Here is a 16,389-nt window from a genome sequence, read left to right on the forward strand (position 1 = left end):
TACAACCGCCTCAGCTCTCAAATTCCCCAAGGTCCTGGTCTCATTGTCCACTTTTGGAGCGATGATGTAAACCCAGGTCTCCTAGCGTGCATGCCCACTGAAAGAACCCTGGGAGACCAGCTGTAGAAGTGATGGAATTTGAAACTTCAAAATTTCGGCAGTTCCCTTCTTAGATGCAAACAATTGACCAATTATCTACTAGCCTTCATTTGCTTACTTCGTCTTTGTTATCGCTGTTAGTCCTCATTTGTGAGGTATTATTGCTTTGCTATCCTCATTTTTTTTAAATAGGTATGAAAGTCATACTTGCAGCAAATAAGTGGCATGACTGAGATGCAAATCTAGATTTCCAGGTTACTGCTGTTCCTACTATGCTAATAGAATCTGCCATGTATTGCACACTCATTATGTGCGGGGTATTTTGTTAAGCTTAAGCTACTTGCATTATCTTGATTTTACAACATTAATCAGGCCCTGAGAAGTTAAGAAACACTTATTTTTTCTTAATGTTTATTGATTTATTTTTTTGAGAGAACATGAGCAGGGGAGGGGCAGAGAGAGAGTGGGACACAGGATCTGAAGTGAGTTCTTTGCTGACAGCAGGGAGCCTGATGCGGGGGATTGGGGAGTCAAACCCACAAACCCCTGAGCTGAGCGGAAGTCAGACACTCAACTGACTGAGCCAGTCAGGCGCCCAAGAAACTGGGTTTCTGACTTCAGGTCTTGCTTTTTTTTTTTTTTTTGACATTTATTCATTTTTGAAAGACAGAGAGTGAGTGGGGGAGGGGCAGAGAGAGAGAGAGACAGACAGACAGACAGAGAATCTGAAGAAGGCTCCAGCTCTGGGCTGTCAGCACAGAGCTCCACACGGGGCTCGAACTCACTGACGATGAGATCATGACTTGAGCTAAAGTCGGTAGCTTAACCGACTGAGCCACCCAGGTGCCCCTTCCGATCTTGCTTTCTTAATCACTTCACTGTACTGCTACCTCTAAATTTACATCTCCTCTGTTTAGTAGATCATCCCAAGTCCGTATGCAGACCCTCCCTTTCAATTCCAAATTCCTAGGGAACAGAATTTCCTTGGAATGTCCAGTGGAACAAGCATGGTTCTGTTACAAGCTGGTCTTAGATTGGAGTATGGGAGGGGAAAAGATAGTGCAGTTACCAGAAACTTCTAGTGAGATGACATTTCAAGGGATGTCGGTTGGTCTTGCTACCTTTTTAGGATTACCTTTAAGGATTTGGCACTGACTAAATCAGGATCCCTGTATCACCATACACTAGGAGTGCAGTTTAGGCAAATCACTTACACACTCTGGGCTTCCATTTCTTCATCTGTAAAATGGAGACAATAATATTCATTTCATAGGGTGATTTACATTAAGGTCTATGATCCATATAATTATACCTTGGTATAGCCTGAGACTGAAACTTTTATTTATAGTGAAGCTAGAATTGACCATAAATCTTTTCATTTTCTTTCCAGAATAATGACAGTGAAGAGGATATGTTTGGTGACTATGATAGCTTTGCTGAAAACTCTTTTTTAGCTCACGTTGATGACCTGGAACAATATATGCAGCTTCCTGAACATAGGAGACATGCCTCAGACCTTGCCAGTGACGATCTTTGTTCAGAAAGCGACAAACACAACAAACTCAGCGTTACTACCATAGACAACTTTACTGAATTAAAAATGGATGAGCACACAAAGAACCAGAGTAGGCAGGAAGATGTCTGTATTGAACCTGAACCTGATCTTTTGTATGATATACCTTCCTCCCAGGTTTTATACTTTGAAAATTCTTCAAGTGATTTGGGCGATCAGTCTACCAAAGAAAGGGATTGCAATTCCTCCTCCCACAAGACTGTGAATGAGGAATTACCCCAGAATAGCATAGAACAACACCAGCAAACTGATGATCCCTCTTCTAAAGTCAGAACTAGCTCAGAGGAGAATAGAAGAAAAAGTCTTAAAGAACATCTAAAAAGTGCCATGACTGGAAATGCCAAGGCCCAAACACCAATATTTTCTAAGACTAAACAACTCAAAGAGACTCTCCTATCTGAGGAGATTAATGTTGCCAAGAAAACAATTGAGTCATCATCAGATGACCTTGGTCCTTTTTATTCATTACCCAGCAAAGTGAGAGACCTTTATGTTCAGTTCAAGGGAATTGGAAAATTATATGGTAATGCTTTTTGCTGAAATGAAAAAACATTTACCATAATTACCATAATACTTGTGCAAATCAGTAGAAAGCAGATGCTCCCGTGGTCACATATCTCATCTTAAGATGAATCAAAATATCAGTTCTCTCAAGCCTTCCATTCCTATCCTGCTGCTACTGAACCTCTTCCCTTCATGGTCACACTTCTCAAATCTGTTATCTTTGCTGTCTTCCTTTCCTCACCTCACAATTCTCAGCCCACTCCAACTCTGGGTTCTGTGCTCTCACTTGAGATATGACTAGGGTGTCTAAATCCAATACTTTTAGTTCTTTCTAACTTCTTAGTAGCTTACCAGACACCATTAACCAGACCCTTGAAACACGGACTTCTTGACTTCTTGACATTCCACTCCTGTTTTTATCTCTGATCGTCTAGTTGCTTCTCAGTTTTCTTAGCTGGTGTTTCCTTGGCTGGCTCTGTCTTCTCTACCAGAACTTGAAATTCCTTTTACTACTCACGTCTTGAGTGACAGCATCAATATTAGTAATACCACTGATTAAAACTAAACATCTCTGAAGACAGCTGAAGTTAAGAGTTAAGTGCAAAGAGATAGTATTAATAACAATAAATGTTGTAATGTTTTTCAGAAATCCTGGGTCTTTGCATATATTTCAGATATGTGCCACTTTAGACAAAGAAGGGACGGTTGCTGCCATCCTCAAAAGATGAGCCTATCAACCAATCACTTCATAAGTGTTTCTGAAACTCCTGTGTTAGTACCTTACGAACCATATGAAAACACGGTTCTCATCTCAGGGAGAAGACAACCAGGTGGAGAAAGGACACAAAGTCTAATGTAAGACTAAAAGGGTCTAATAAATTCTAAATTGTGAGGTTTGCAGTTAAAGAGCTAAAGGTGTGTATTGCCCTTGAAGCAGGCGTTCACTTTCTTCCCTCTGCTTTTCTCCTACCTCCTTGTTCTTTGTTTAATCCGCATCTTCTGCCAGAGCGAGTTCTCTGAGGACAGGGCTATCCCTGACTCCTCTTTTTCTTAATTAACTACCGCTGTGCCTGGTAGGCTCCGGTTGGTTCTCAACTGCTGGGGCTTGTCAGCCTAGTTGTGAATTCTGATCCTGTCACTTAAACACAAGTTTTGCACTCTGAGCCTTAGTTCCTGGTCTATTAAAAAGTAAGTAACAATCGTGGTTGTTTTGCAAGCTATGTTCTGCATCAAGGACATGCGAAATGAGACTTGGGTAATGACTGTCAATCGTTATGTTGGTAGCTTCTAAGTAAGAACTTGAGTAAATAACAAGTTTTTAAAGCTCTTTTTGCTTATCGATCTGGTTCGATGACATGACCAATTTAAAGCGTAAATATGTGTGTCACTTCTCATTGAGCTAAAGTAGTGGTTTTGAAAGTGTAATTGTTGGACAGCAGCAGCAGCAGCACCTGGAAACTCATTGAAATAAGTATTCTCAAGCTCCACTCTAGACCTACTGAATCAACCTCTGGGGGTGTGGCCTGGCAATTGGCTTTAACAAGCCCTCCAGTGGATCCTGGTGTGCCAAAAGTTAGAACCACTGAGCTTGAGAACCTCAACCTTACACTGTTATTATTTTTTTTGCCTCTTTATCATAGAATTGCATGCTTAATGGGTTTTCCATAAATGTTGAGAACTAAGTTAATCATTTTTTAATGGGTGAAGATAAGTGATATTGCTAAGTATTTGTTATTTTGGTCATTTTATACTTTAAAAAAATCTGAGTTGGATGAAGAGCGGATATGGTCAAGTTGTATTTTTGCACAGATACCTACAGTTTCATATATAATGGGTAATACCAGCCTGAAATATTTTTAATATGTAAGTATTAAATATTAAACATAAGCATTTAAGTATTTTTGAAATATTTTTACTCTTAAATGTTTATTTATTTTGATGGGGAGAAGGGAGGGAGGAAGGGGAGAAGGGAGGGATAGACAGGAAAAGGGAGACAGAATCCCAAGCAGGCTCCATGCTGTTGGCACAGACATGGGGCTTGAACTCATGAACCGTGAGATCATGACCTGACCCAAAATCAAGAGTCAGACACTTAACTGACTGAGCCACCCAGGTCCCCCTTTTGAAATATTTGTAAAGTGAAAAGAAGTCATTTGCAAATATTTGGGAATCACCAAAATGTAAGAAATTAGTCATTTGGCTGTTATTCAGATGTAACTTTTTAAAGCTTTGCAATATATCCTATTAGTAGTCACCTTTTTTTATTTAACTTTTTTTGGAAAATGTAATACATTCAAGTACAACTTTTCTATGTATATATTATTTTCTAATAATCTGTACATAATTGGTTAGTTACAGTCTAACACACATTTATAATCTTTCATTATATATTGAGCATGTATAAATCAGTCTACCACCTGCTTTCAGGCTGTAAAGAATATCATATGATTGCAATAATTTATCCAACCTTTACCCTTTGATGGCTCTTTGTTTTATATAAGTAATGCTATGATGAACATCTTGCACATAATCTTGTTTTTATTTCTATAGGTGTAGAGACCTAGAAGCAATACTACTAGACCAAAGACAGTGTGTAGGGTTGTTGTTGTTGTTGTTTTTTAATTTATTTATTTATTTATTTTGGAGAGGAGAGGGAGAGAGAGTATCCCAAGAAGGCTCTATACTATCAGCACAGACCCTGATGCAGGGCTTGATCCTACGAACCGTGAGATCATGACCTGAGCCAAAATCAAGAGTTGGACACTTGACTGAGCCCCCCAGGCACCCCTAAAAAGATTATAGTATTTTATGCTCTCATCAGGCACACATAAGAATGTCTCCTTGTCCCCAGTCAGCTCCAGAATTTCTATATGTGGGGCTATTTGTTTTTAGTAGTTACTTGTATTTTATTTTGCCAACCGAGTAGGTAACAGTTGAGCATCTTTTCACGTATATATTAGCCATTCATATTTCTTCCTGCTGTGAAATGTCTTTTCATATCCTTTGCCCATTTTCCTAGTGATAAAGTACTGATGCACATTTTGAAGACTTTTGATGGTCCACATTGTCAGATTATCCTTGAGAGTAGTTACTCTAGTTTTCAAAACTCTAGTTTTGTTTTGGATCTGATTTGGTCCTTTTAGTGAATTCCACCTTGCTACATTGTGGAATTCCTAGATGTGCCGGTTAAGAATCCTAGTCCTGTGGTTTCAATATTCTTACAGCTCAAAATGGTATTCAGGCCAGAGTTCAGCTCTCCATAATAGCCGGTTGAATAGTCTTTCTAACCATGTATAAAACCTCATGGGTTTTTTTTCCCCCTCCGTCCCCTGTTTCTCTCTAGGATGTTGTGTGGGTAGATGAGAAAGGGAAGCTTACACAATCTCCTTGCAGAGCATAAGAGCAAAGCATTAGAATTCACACAGATCTTTGTACTGTCCTTTAGCTCCTCTGATGGCTCAGGTGATACCCGAGATCACTACCTGCTCTGTTAGAATCTTACACCTAAGTGTGCAGCTGGCGAATAGGTGGCCTAGTCACCCACTTCTTTGCCCAGGCCTGAATTAGAATTAGACTCTCACTGGCTTGCCCATCGAGGACTAGGGATGTTTGACATTTAACAAGTATGTATAATTATACTTATTATTATGAGGAGATTGATACAAAGAATGGAATTTGGTTTTTCCTTCTTAGAAAACTTTCTTAAGACTGAATTGTAGAAGGGGAAAGGAATGCTTTCTTTTTTTTTTAATTCTGTAGAATGGCAACATACTTGCTTAACACTGAATTCTGTGCAAGAAAGAAAAAACTTAATATATTCCTTGCCAACGAGTGGTGGAAAAACCCTTGTGGCTGAGATTTTAATGCTGCAAGAACTGCTTTGCCGGCGGAGAGATGTTCTAATGATCCTACCATATGTGGCAATTGTCCAAGAAAAGGTGCGATTTTTTTTTTTAACAAGCAGTATTTGTTAACATTTTCATACTAAGATAAAAAAGGTACCATAAATGTAACAACTATTTTTTTAAAGTTTATTTATTTATTTTTGAGAGAGAGAGAGGGAGAGGGAGAGGGAGAACAGACAGGTAAGGGGCAGAGAGAGAGAGAAAGAGGGAGACACAGAATCCTAAGCAGGCTCCAGGCTCCAAGCTGTCAGCACAGAGCCCAATGCAGGGCTTGAACTCACAAACCATGAGATCATGGCCTGAGCTGAAGTTGGACACTTAACCAACTGAGCCACCCAGGCATTCCTGTAACAACTTTTTTTTTTTTTAATTTTTTTTTTTTAACGTTTTACTTATTTTTGAGACAGAGAGAGACAGAGCATGAACGGGGGAGGGGCAGAGAGAGGGGAAGACGCAGAATCGGAAGCAGGCTGCAGGCTCTGAGCCATCAGCCCAGAGCCCGACGCGGGGCTCGAACTCACGCACCGCGAGATCGTGACCTGAGCTGAAGTCGGACGCTCAACCGACTGAGCCACCCAGGCGCCCCATCAACTTTTTATTGACTAAGAAGAGGTATTGCTATTAATGATGGAGAATTAATATTTTGGGGATGTGCAAAGCAGTATGTAGAACCTACCAAAAGTCTTTTCTAATACTAATTGCCTCTTAAAAGAAGAATTTTATTTTTTTTCTAAACTGGTGGATTAAATTCCATTTTAAAAATTCCATTGAGGGGCTCCTGGGTAGCTCAGTTGGTTAAGCGAATGACTTCAGCTCAGGTCACGATCTCACAGTTTGTGGGTTCGAGCCCCACATCGGGCTCTGTACTGACAGCTCAGAACCTGGAGCCTGCTTTGGATTCTGTGTCTCCCTCTCTGCCCCTCCCCATCTTGTGCTCTGTCTCTGTCTCTCAAAAATAAATAAATATTTAAAAAAATGTTTTTTACGTTATGTTGTTTACGTTATGTTTTTTACGCTATTTAGCCTGCCTCTTCAAGCAGAAAGTAATCGATTATTTTATCAAAATAGGTGACTTATGCTGATTTTTTTTACATCAAGAGGAAACATTTGAAATTTATTTTCACATTGATTATGTAATGTAAAAGTTGCATTCATTTTGCAAAGAGCCACACGTGAATTATGACATTTCTTAGATATATGTGTTTTATCTGTGACTTTGTTCTCATTCATTGGTATTATGTACTATTTTAGATTTTAAAAAAATAGACATGAGCTCTTAATAATTGAGTTAATTATCTAATTTTTTGCTTATTTTAACTGATATTCTAGATTTCAGGTTTGTCAAGTTTTGGTATAGAACTGGGTTTCTTTGTTGAAGAATATGCTGGAAGCAAAGGAAAGTTTCCCCCAATTAAAAGAAGGGAAAAAAAATCTCTCTATATTGCCACTATTGAAAAAGGACATAGTCTGGTGAACTCCTTGATTGAAACCGGAAGGATTGGCAGTCTGGGTCTGGTTGTTGTAGATGAGGTTAGTAACTGCTTTTATAGTTTATCATTTTATGAATAATTGTTGAATAATTATATTTTATTACTAATTAATTAATATCAACATGTATTATTATGTGGGTCCACTTAGTACCTCTATGAGGATAAGTAATTTATTTTAATATGTAGACAATACAGATGAATACATTTCATGCTTAGTAATCTTAAATTCGGTTTTATGTTGTGTTTTTTGAAGAGTGAATATATGTGTATGTGTATATTCAATTTTATAATGATGCTTATCAATTTCCAGGTGTGTCAGGATGTTGCCCCCAAGCCTCATTAACATAAAATATCAGTGGTACAATGCATGTGTACTCTAATTGCTATATCCAAAATGCTTAAGAATTCTAAAGCAAAGATTACTTGATTTCATATAAATACATGCGTGTTCTATGTAGGCATATGCAAATTTACTTTTCTCCCATTTTTTTTTTAAATCTCAAAGTTACACATGATTGGTGAAGGAAGCCGTGGGGCTATACTGGAAATGACCCTAGCAAAAGTCCTCTACACTAGCAGTAAGTATTTTTTCAAATAGAATTGATTTATACTCAGGAAGCCTGTGAAAGACTTGTGTCATTAGTTAGATTATGTAACAGAATAAGATACTCAAGCATTCTGCATTAGCTTTTTACTTCTTTCCTTTTTTTTTAAGTTTTTCATTCTGCATTAGTTTTACTTCTTTCTTTTTTCTAAATCTACTTATTTTGAGAGAAAGAGAGAGAGAGAGAGAGAGAGAATGAGAATGAATGGGGGAGGGGCAGAGAGACAGGGAAAGAGAGAATCCCAAACAGGCTTCGCTCTGTCAGCAGGCCCAACGCAGGCCCAAACCCACGAACCGCGATATCATGACCTGAGTCGAAATCAAGAGTCAGATGCTCAACCAACTAAGCCACCCAGGCGCCCCTTAGATTTTTTTACTTCTAAAGTAAACTTAATAAACTTTTGTTGGAGGAAACAGTATATGAGTAGAGCTGTGAATATGAAGGAAATTAACGTTTGAGGACATCTTGTTCCACTTACTAGTTGTGTGTACTTAGTCGTGTGACTCAACCTATTTCTTCATCTGTAAAATGGGGATAATGGTTCCACCCTGATGGGATCGTTGTGAAGATTATATGAGTTAACCAGGTAAAGCATTCAATAATTACCTAGCACATAGCACTTGATAAACGTTTGTTGTTGCCACCACCATCAGTATCCTCATCATCAGACCAGTGAATGTAAGTAGTCACTTTAAGGAGCTATTTGCAACATCAAATAGTCTTTCAATGTATATGAAATATTTATTCTAAATGTCTTCTTTCCTATTCATAGATGTGCTGTTGCAATGACTTATTAAATTATATATTGCAAGAGCTAATATATGGAAAAGTGATTAATTATAAAGGTCAAATATTAAGAATTATTTTACAATTTTTGATAGCAATATTATTTAGGCAGGTTGCACCACTTTATAATCATTCATTAAAAACAATTACTGAGTTCCTACTTTGTGCCAGACACTATTTTAAGTGTTAAGGCTCTAGCAGTGAATAACACAGAGTCCCAGCCTTCACTGAACCTGTTTTAGTGAAAGTGAGCAGACAGTAAACGGATAAAGAAGAAAACATATGGTGTATCAGATGGTGACAAATTCCATGGAAAAATATAAAGCAGAGGAAGAGAGACAAATCGTCACCTGCTTGTCAAATCCAGTGCATACTGACTGTCCTTGTCTTATTTTTCTTCAGCATTTGGTTGTTTATCATTCCTTTTTCTTTTAGGTGCTGAAACATTCTCTCTTGATTTCCCTACTGTCTGTCTGTATAGGGGATCATGGGTTACCACACGGCTGAGGACAGACTCTGGAGCTGGAATAAAATCCTGACTCACTTTTAATGACACATGTGGCCTTGAGCAAGTTATATTAACTGTGCCTCTGTTTCCTTATGCACCAAAAATAGTTGATAATGGGATGGGTGAAATAAGTGAAGGTACAAACTTTACAGTTATAAACAAGTCATGAGGTTGAAAAGTACAGCATAGGGAAGATAGTCCATGATAATGACAGATGGTAGCTACACTTACCGTGGTGAACATTGTATAATGTACTGAATTGTCGATCACTGTGTTATACACCTGATACTAATATAACACTGTATGTCAGCTATATTTCAATGATAAAAAAATTTTTAAAAATGGATGATAGTCATAAAACCTGCCTGACGGAGTTGCTTTCCTATGGCAAGCAGCCATTTTATACTGCCTAGGACATGCAGCCACATGAGTTTCACTCCACCTTTATTTAAAAAAAAAAAAAAAATTGTCAACCTGATAGCAAGATCCCATAAAGAGCTTTATATGACAAGAGTTCAAGACCTACTCAGCCCCACATCCTACGTTATTCATCTGCCTGTAGCCATACCTGTGGACCATGTCATAACTCTTCCTAACAATGGTCCAGATTGTCAGCAACAAGCATATTTATACTCATTATTGTTGTTTAGAAGTTCTTGATAAAGATCTGACTTTTTGACAAGTGTGAGATTCTGTAAAATTCCAAATAGTAGCTGTCAAGATACCTGAAAGTTTTCAGTCTTTGACTGCCAGAATAATACTCTGGTAATATTTTTATATTTTTCTTACTTCCTTCCCTCCCTCCTTTCCCAGATCACTCAGGAAGAATACAGAACTCAAAGAGGTTGCTAAGGGCACGTGGGTGGCTCAGTCAGTTAAGCATCTGACTCTTGACTTTGGCTCAGGTCATGATCTCTTGGTTCATGAGTTCAAGCTTCACATCGGGCTCTGCCGTGACAGTGCAGAACCTTCTTGGGATTCTGTCTCCCTCTCTCTCTGGCCCCTCCCCAGTGCACTCTCTCTCTCTCTCTCTCTCTCAAAGTAAATAAAAATAAACTTTAAAAATAAAATAAAAATTTTAAAAGGTTGCTGAAATTACTATTTTGATACACTAAATAACACATTTTCCTCAATCCTTTGGATTTTTTTTTAGAAGCAACTCAGATTATTGGCATGAGTGCAACACTGAACAATGTTGAAGACCTTCAAGAATTCCTTCAAGCAGAATATTACACCAGTCAGTTTAGACCAGTATGTACCTAAGGTTTGCGCTGTATGGATTTGTTTTATATCATCTTACTCAGAAAGAAAAGTAGCTGGGGCGCCTGGGTGGCTCAGTCGGTTAAGCATATGACTTTGGCTCACATGATCTCACAATTTGTGAGTTCGAGCCCCACTTTGGGTGAGCTGGATCCACACTCTCTCTCCCTCTCTCTCTCTCCCTCTCTCTCTCCATCTCTCCTCTCTTTGCACCTCATGGGATTCTCTCTGTCTCTCTCTCTGCCCCTCCGTCACTCATGCATGTGTGTGTGTGCTCTCTCCTTCTCTCTCACAGAAATAAATAAATAAATAAATAAACAAACAAATCATTTAAAAGAAGAAAAGTAGCTAACATACCATATAAAAAATACCATAGAGTAGGTATACCATAGAAGGGGTATAATTCCAGTCACCATAGCTGCATGCTAATAAGAGTTTGTGTATAAAGAACATAAACTCCATGGGGTCAGGATCTTAGCTTGGGTCACTTGCGTGTCTGTAGTACCTCAACAATACTTGGCTTATGGGCCTTCAATGAATATTTATTGAATGAAATTTTCCAGATACATTCTATTTTTCTACTTCTTCTTAAAAATTCTTTCATTTGCTCAGAATTTAGTCATTCATATTTTGAGTCATTGGCATATAAAAGCATTTAACTTAAAAGTTAAAATATTTTCATATATTTATGCATTGGTAGTTACAATGCTTTTTTAATAAGCTAAGACTTCATGTGGATTTAAATTTAAACTCCCTAATAATGGTATTCCCAAAAGACTTAAAAAAGTAAATATATTTCTTAATTATCTGAAAGTAGCTTATAGTGAACATCTGCTCTGTCTGCAGTACCCATGTGCATATTCAGTGTCTAAATAGCTTTTCAGAAAATAGTTATTGAGAATCGCCAACTTTAATTTTAAAATTTGATGTTTTTACATTTGCATCAAAGAGAATTTTCGAGACACTTGGCTGACCTTAATAGTCAAATTAGACACTCTTCTTTTAAAAATGCAATGAACTGTATTCATAAACATCTTTTGTCTACAAATACTTAAAGAGAATATGGTGGTATGTAGAATTAAAACTGATGACTGATGAGACAGAAAATTTTAGATCTTGAGGAATAACACAAATAACTCCTTAATAAAAGAGTGTGAACATTGGCTTATTTATACTTCTTGTAACAAATAACAGAAGTGTCTGGTTTCCTTTTAGTGGCTATTCAATTCAGAAGTATTTCTTTAAGGGTATTAATCCCTACTTTGATTGAAAGGGAAAAGAGACTCAAAGAAATGGTAAAGAAAAAACTTTTAAATTGAAGCATGTTTTGCATACCTTAGGAAAGCGACAGTTTTTCTATAGCTGTCCTTTTTTACAACATACTTCACAAAATTTTAAACTTGGAAAGAGGAATTTGTATGTGGTATTAATTGCAAATGTCTTTTTAATGCAAGGTTGAATTAAAAGAATATTTGAAAATAAATGATGTGATATATGAGGTTGACAGCAAAGCTGAGAATGGCATGACTTTTTCACGTCTACTGAATTATAAGGTAACATTTTAATATCCCTTGAATACGAGGTTCCCAAGCTTTGTGCCTAGGTGCCCTGGGGCACCACATAAGATTCACATGGGTGCCGTAGGATAGTTTAGATTTTTGAGAGAAACAGTGGATGCTTGACATCTGTTGGACACCATACAAACTACCACTTTGAGGTAGTTTCCAGTTTTAACATTAGATCACACTGTATTCCTTTCTATGATATTATATCTTAGTGAAGTTTTTTTTGTTTGTTTTTTGTAGTTACTGTAAACAAATACTGTGTGACAGTCAACGTGGGACAGGAAAAAGAGTAGCCAGGTCCAATCTGATTCTAAGATTTGGAAGACTATGGGGTGCTCAGTTGTGCGCACATCCTGTTCGTTAGCTATTATGGTTAAAAATGAAATAACAGTATCTTTTTCACTCAACTGATGTGTATTATTTATTCAAATGGCTACGAAATTGTGAGGAAATATGTACTTCAGTTGTTTGCACCTAAATACCTAATAAACAAAACTGTTAGGTATTTCTTTTGGCCCTGTGGCTCCATGAACCAAGAAAATCTGGAGACCTCTCCCTTAAATGTTTATTCATTCAGTAACAAGCACAAAACAAGAAGAAACTTTTGTGGGCTATGTAGTTCAGATATTGTATATAAAATGTTAATGTCTACTATGTTAATGTTTTGTGACTTATGTAAAGTATATTAAAAAGAGAAGAAAGGGATTTTACAATAGTTTAGAATTCCATAAAGGTATATTCTAAATCTGTATCTTAGTTTTTAATAAAGTTGAAGGAAGTGAGATTTTTAAATAATTTTATATTTTTCTCTATGTTGAATTCCTTATGTCTACTTGATGAATACATTTTTTATTTCTGAAAATATATCCTGTAATGTGATTGAATCTGTGTTTTTGAAAACTGTTAGTAAAAGGCATATCTTATCTATATGGTCCTTTGATCATTATTAGGCTCAATCTGTGTTTCTCTCTGTGGACTTTTTGTTTTGCTCCAGTGGAGCTGAACATGCAGTGGGGTTATTAAAACATTTACTATTTTCATTTCTGTAATTTAAAACTAAATATGCCTAACAAAGCCCTAATAACCTAAAAGTGGGACTTAACGTTTTAAAATTTAATCTGGGTCTCTTCTTTTCTTTTAAAGGATCAGATTTATTAAATGAGAACTTCAAAATTAAGGATGGTTTACTTACCTTTCAAAGCACACTGGTAAAATGACAGGTTTTCATGGTTGCTAACTACCTTGTTCCTGCATCTCGTTGTACAGTATTCTGATACTCTGAAAAAGATGGATCCTGATCATTTGGTAGCATTGGTGACAGAAGTTATTCCCAATTATTCCTGCTTAGTTTTTTGTCCCACTAAGAAGAACTGTGAAAACGTAGCAGAAATGATATGCAAATTTTTAAGCAAGTATGTTAATCTTTAAAAAATATTCTGTTTTATTTTATCATGATTTACATGCTATATATTCTGTTTATTCAACAAGCACTGGTTATTTCTTGTAGAACATCATAACTACAGTCGATTTTAAAGGTTCTAACCTTGAAGAAAGTTTAACTGTGAGATTCGTATATGTGAAATAGGCAAAGAATTCTAAGGTTACATGGAAGAGAATGCTGACTGATATAATGGTTTTAGATCAATGATTCTCAACCTTGACTGCAAATGCATCCTCTCAAGGGCTTTTAAAAATCTCAGTGCCCAGGTTACATCCCAGAAAATCAGAATCTCTGCAGGTGGGGCCCAGGTATCAGGATTTTGTAAAACTTTCCAGGCAAGTTCAACCTGCAGCAAGTTCACCCACTGGCTATTGTAGTCAGAGGCCCAGGCACTAATCACTGTGGATATGAATCATATCTTCAACTTAACCTTCTCTTTAATTAAATACTGTTGCCTTAGTTTTCTTAGTAAACTTTACACTAAAGTAAATAAATTTGAATTTGAATTGAATTTCTTAAGTAATTAAGAAATTTGTTAGCTTGTAACTTTATAGTATTTTAATATTGGTTCTTTTATACTCATAGCAATGGGTATAAAGTGACTTTAAGTATGAACAATTCCGTTTTTTTCTGTATCTTTGTCCCATGTGTAGTTTTATCGTATTTTTCAGACTTCTTTTTTGCCCCTTAGCCAGTGCTGTATATAGTTATGGATTCTAATTCAGCCCTCACCTCCCCATCCAGTCCTACTGTCATGGATTGGTCTAATATAGTTAATTTACTGACCAGCACAATGATGTAGATGTTTAGGATAAAGTCAAGGAGTTTCCCATTTTGGTAACTAATAGTCTGCCTTTACAATGATGATGTTGATTATAAAAACCTAAAGAAATTAAATTATCATTGAGGTAGTCTCAGTAAATCATTTGTTTTCATAGAATAAGGGAATATAGCACCAGCTAAGCGATATGGAAATTTATTAGAGACTGACATTTCCTGGGAGACATGAGACTTACTAATTTTACCCTTGATTTATTTTGCTTTTGGTGATAATAGGTTTTTTGGGACATAAATGTTGGTGTTTAACACTGAAGCACTTAAAAATTTGGTTTTCTAGAATCCTTAGTTAATGAATTATAGTAGATACTTGATACCTTCTAAAAGAGATAGGACTTAACATCGTCTGAAAGAAAACTTCCTCTAAAATATATTTTGCATATTACTTGCTGCTTTCATAAGCTGAATGTTCTGAGTATAGTTCAGTACCCCTTTTTGTGGCTCTTGATTAAGAAATGGTGAATCATGTTTTGAGCATACTTTCTTTATTCTGTAATTTATATGTAGATAAAGTAAATCTAGAGCTAAATGGGTTCTAAATGAGTATCTTTAAAACATGATTTCTTGAGGGGTGTCTGGATGGCTCAGTCCATTAAGCGTGTGACTTCAGCTCAGGTTATGATCTTATAGTTCATGAGTTCGAGCCCTGCATCGGGCTCTGTGCTGACTGACCTCTGCCTCTCTCTCTCTCTCTCTCTCTCTCTCTCTCTCTCTCTCTCTCTGCTCCTCCCCAGCTTACAACCTCCCTCTCTCAAACATAAATAAACATTGAAAAAAAAAACTTTTTAAAAAATGTGATTTCTTGAGAGTCCTGTGATATCCACTTGTATCTTAATTATGTTCCTCCTTATCATAAGTGTCATGGGAAACTGGTGTAATGAAATCCCCTGGGCGGTAGAATCTGGCTCTATGTCTGTTTAAAATAATAGGTACTCTTAGATGCAGAGACATTGTGGGATATTATTGAAGCTTCTAAAATGCTAGTGTTTAGACCATTGGTGTTTTACATAAGTACATATGATTTGATAACAAATATGTTTCCATCTTCACAGAAGCAAATGACTTAAAATTTCTTTAAAAAGCCAATAAAAATGTATGTTCTAATGAAAAAACTAATTGTAACATCTACAGCAAGTGTCTTAACCTGCCTTCATAGGCAATACAGGAATGAACTTCAGCAAGTCCATGAACTTATAAGCAAAGTGTTATGTTTGATGTTTATTTTATGTTTCTTTTCCTTAGTCTTAATCATATTTTCATAGGACTCTGTGATATACAAAAAGATTGAGAGTGGCTCATAATTGATGAACTCAGAATCAGAATTCTAAGAACATCTTATGTACTTCTATTAATGAAAGCAATATCTTTTTTAATAAAGAACTTTTACACGCATCTACTAAAGTTAAACCAGTAGGCACTTTGTTCCCGTAAGATCAAGGGTTCATATTTCTAACAGATCGTTTTTCCTAGGGAGTATCTGAAACACAGGGAGGAAGAAAAACATGAGGTGATTAAAAACTTGAAGAATGTCAGCAGTGGCAACTTGTGTCCTGTTTTAAAGCGCACCATCCCTTTTGGGGTTGCTTATCACCACAGTGGTTTAACAAGTGATGAAAGGAAACTCTTGGAAGAGGCCTATTCCACGGGAGTTCTGTGCCTTTTTACCTGCACATCCACCCTCGCAGCAGGCGTTAATCTACCAGCTCGAAGGTAAGACACACAGAAACTATTGGCCGGGCTTGAAACTTTTTAATTCTTAGCTTGCCAGGAGTTCTGTTGTTTTGTTCTTTCTCGGTAGTGGGTGAGAATTTATCAA

The 16,389-nt window shown here is 36.8% G+C and overlaps 1 protein-coding gene across 11 annotated transcripts in view; it reads left to right on the top strand.

The window, feature by feature from the left end:
- Positions 1-16,389, top strand: part of HELQ (helicase, POLQ like) — a 42,770-nt gene that overhangs the window by 371 nt on the left and 26,010 nt on the right. For 6 of the 11 annotated variants that reach the window (XR_008296254.1, XR_008296255.1, XM_053217165.1 and 3 more), the window contains exons 2-9: positions 1,490-2,195; positions 5,936-6,114; positions 7,411-7,611; positions 8,077-8,149; positions 10,624-10,721; positions 12,185-12,283; positions 13,562-13,707; positions 16,044-16,283. Coding sequence is in view for 9 of the 11 variants with exons in the window: in XM_053217165.1 (XP_053073140.1) it covers positions 1,490-2,195; positions 5,936-6,114; positions 7,411-7,611; positions 8,077-8,149; positions 10,624-10,721; positions 12,185-12,283; positions 13,562-13,707; positions 16,044-16,283 (1,742 nt within the window). In the remaining 2 variants the exon portion in view is untranslated. Of the gene's footprint in view, positions 1-8; positions 255-1,489; positions 2,196-2,219; positions 3,032-5,935; positions 6,115-7,410; positions 7,612-8,076; positions 8,150-10,623; positions 10,735-12,184; positions 12,284-13,561; positions 13,708-16,043; positions 16,284-16,389 lie in introns of those variants that run through there. The other 5 variants (XM_027059814.2, XM_053217167.1, XM_053217166.1 and 2 more) reach the window with 5 other exon arrangements.

This window comes from Acinonyx jubatus, chromosome B1, assembly GCF_027475565.1.
Source record: "Acinonyx jubatus isolate Ajub_Pintada_27869175 chromosome B1, VMU_Ajub_asm_v1.0, whole genome shotgun sequence".
Taxonomy (NCBI): domain Eukaryota; kingdom Metazoa; phylum Chordata; class Mammalia; order Carnivora; family Felidae; genus Acinonyx; species Acinonyx jubatus.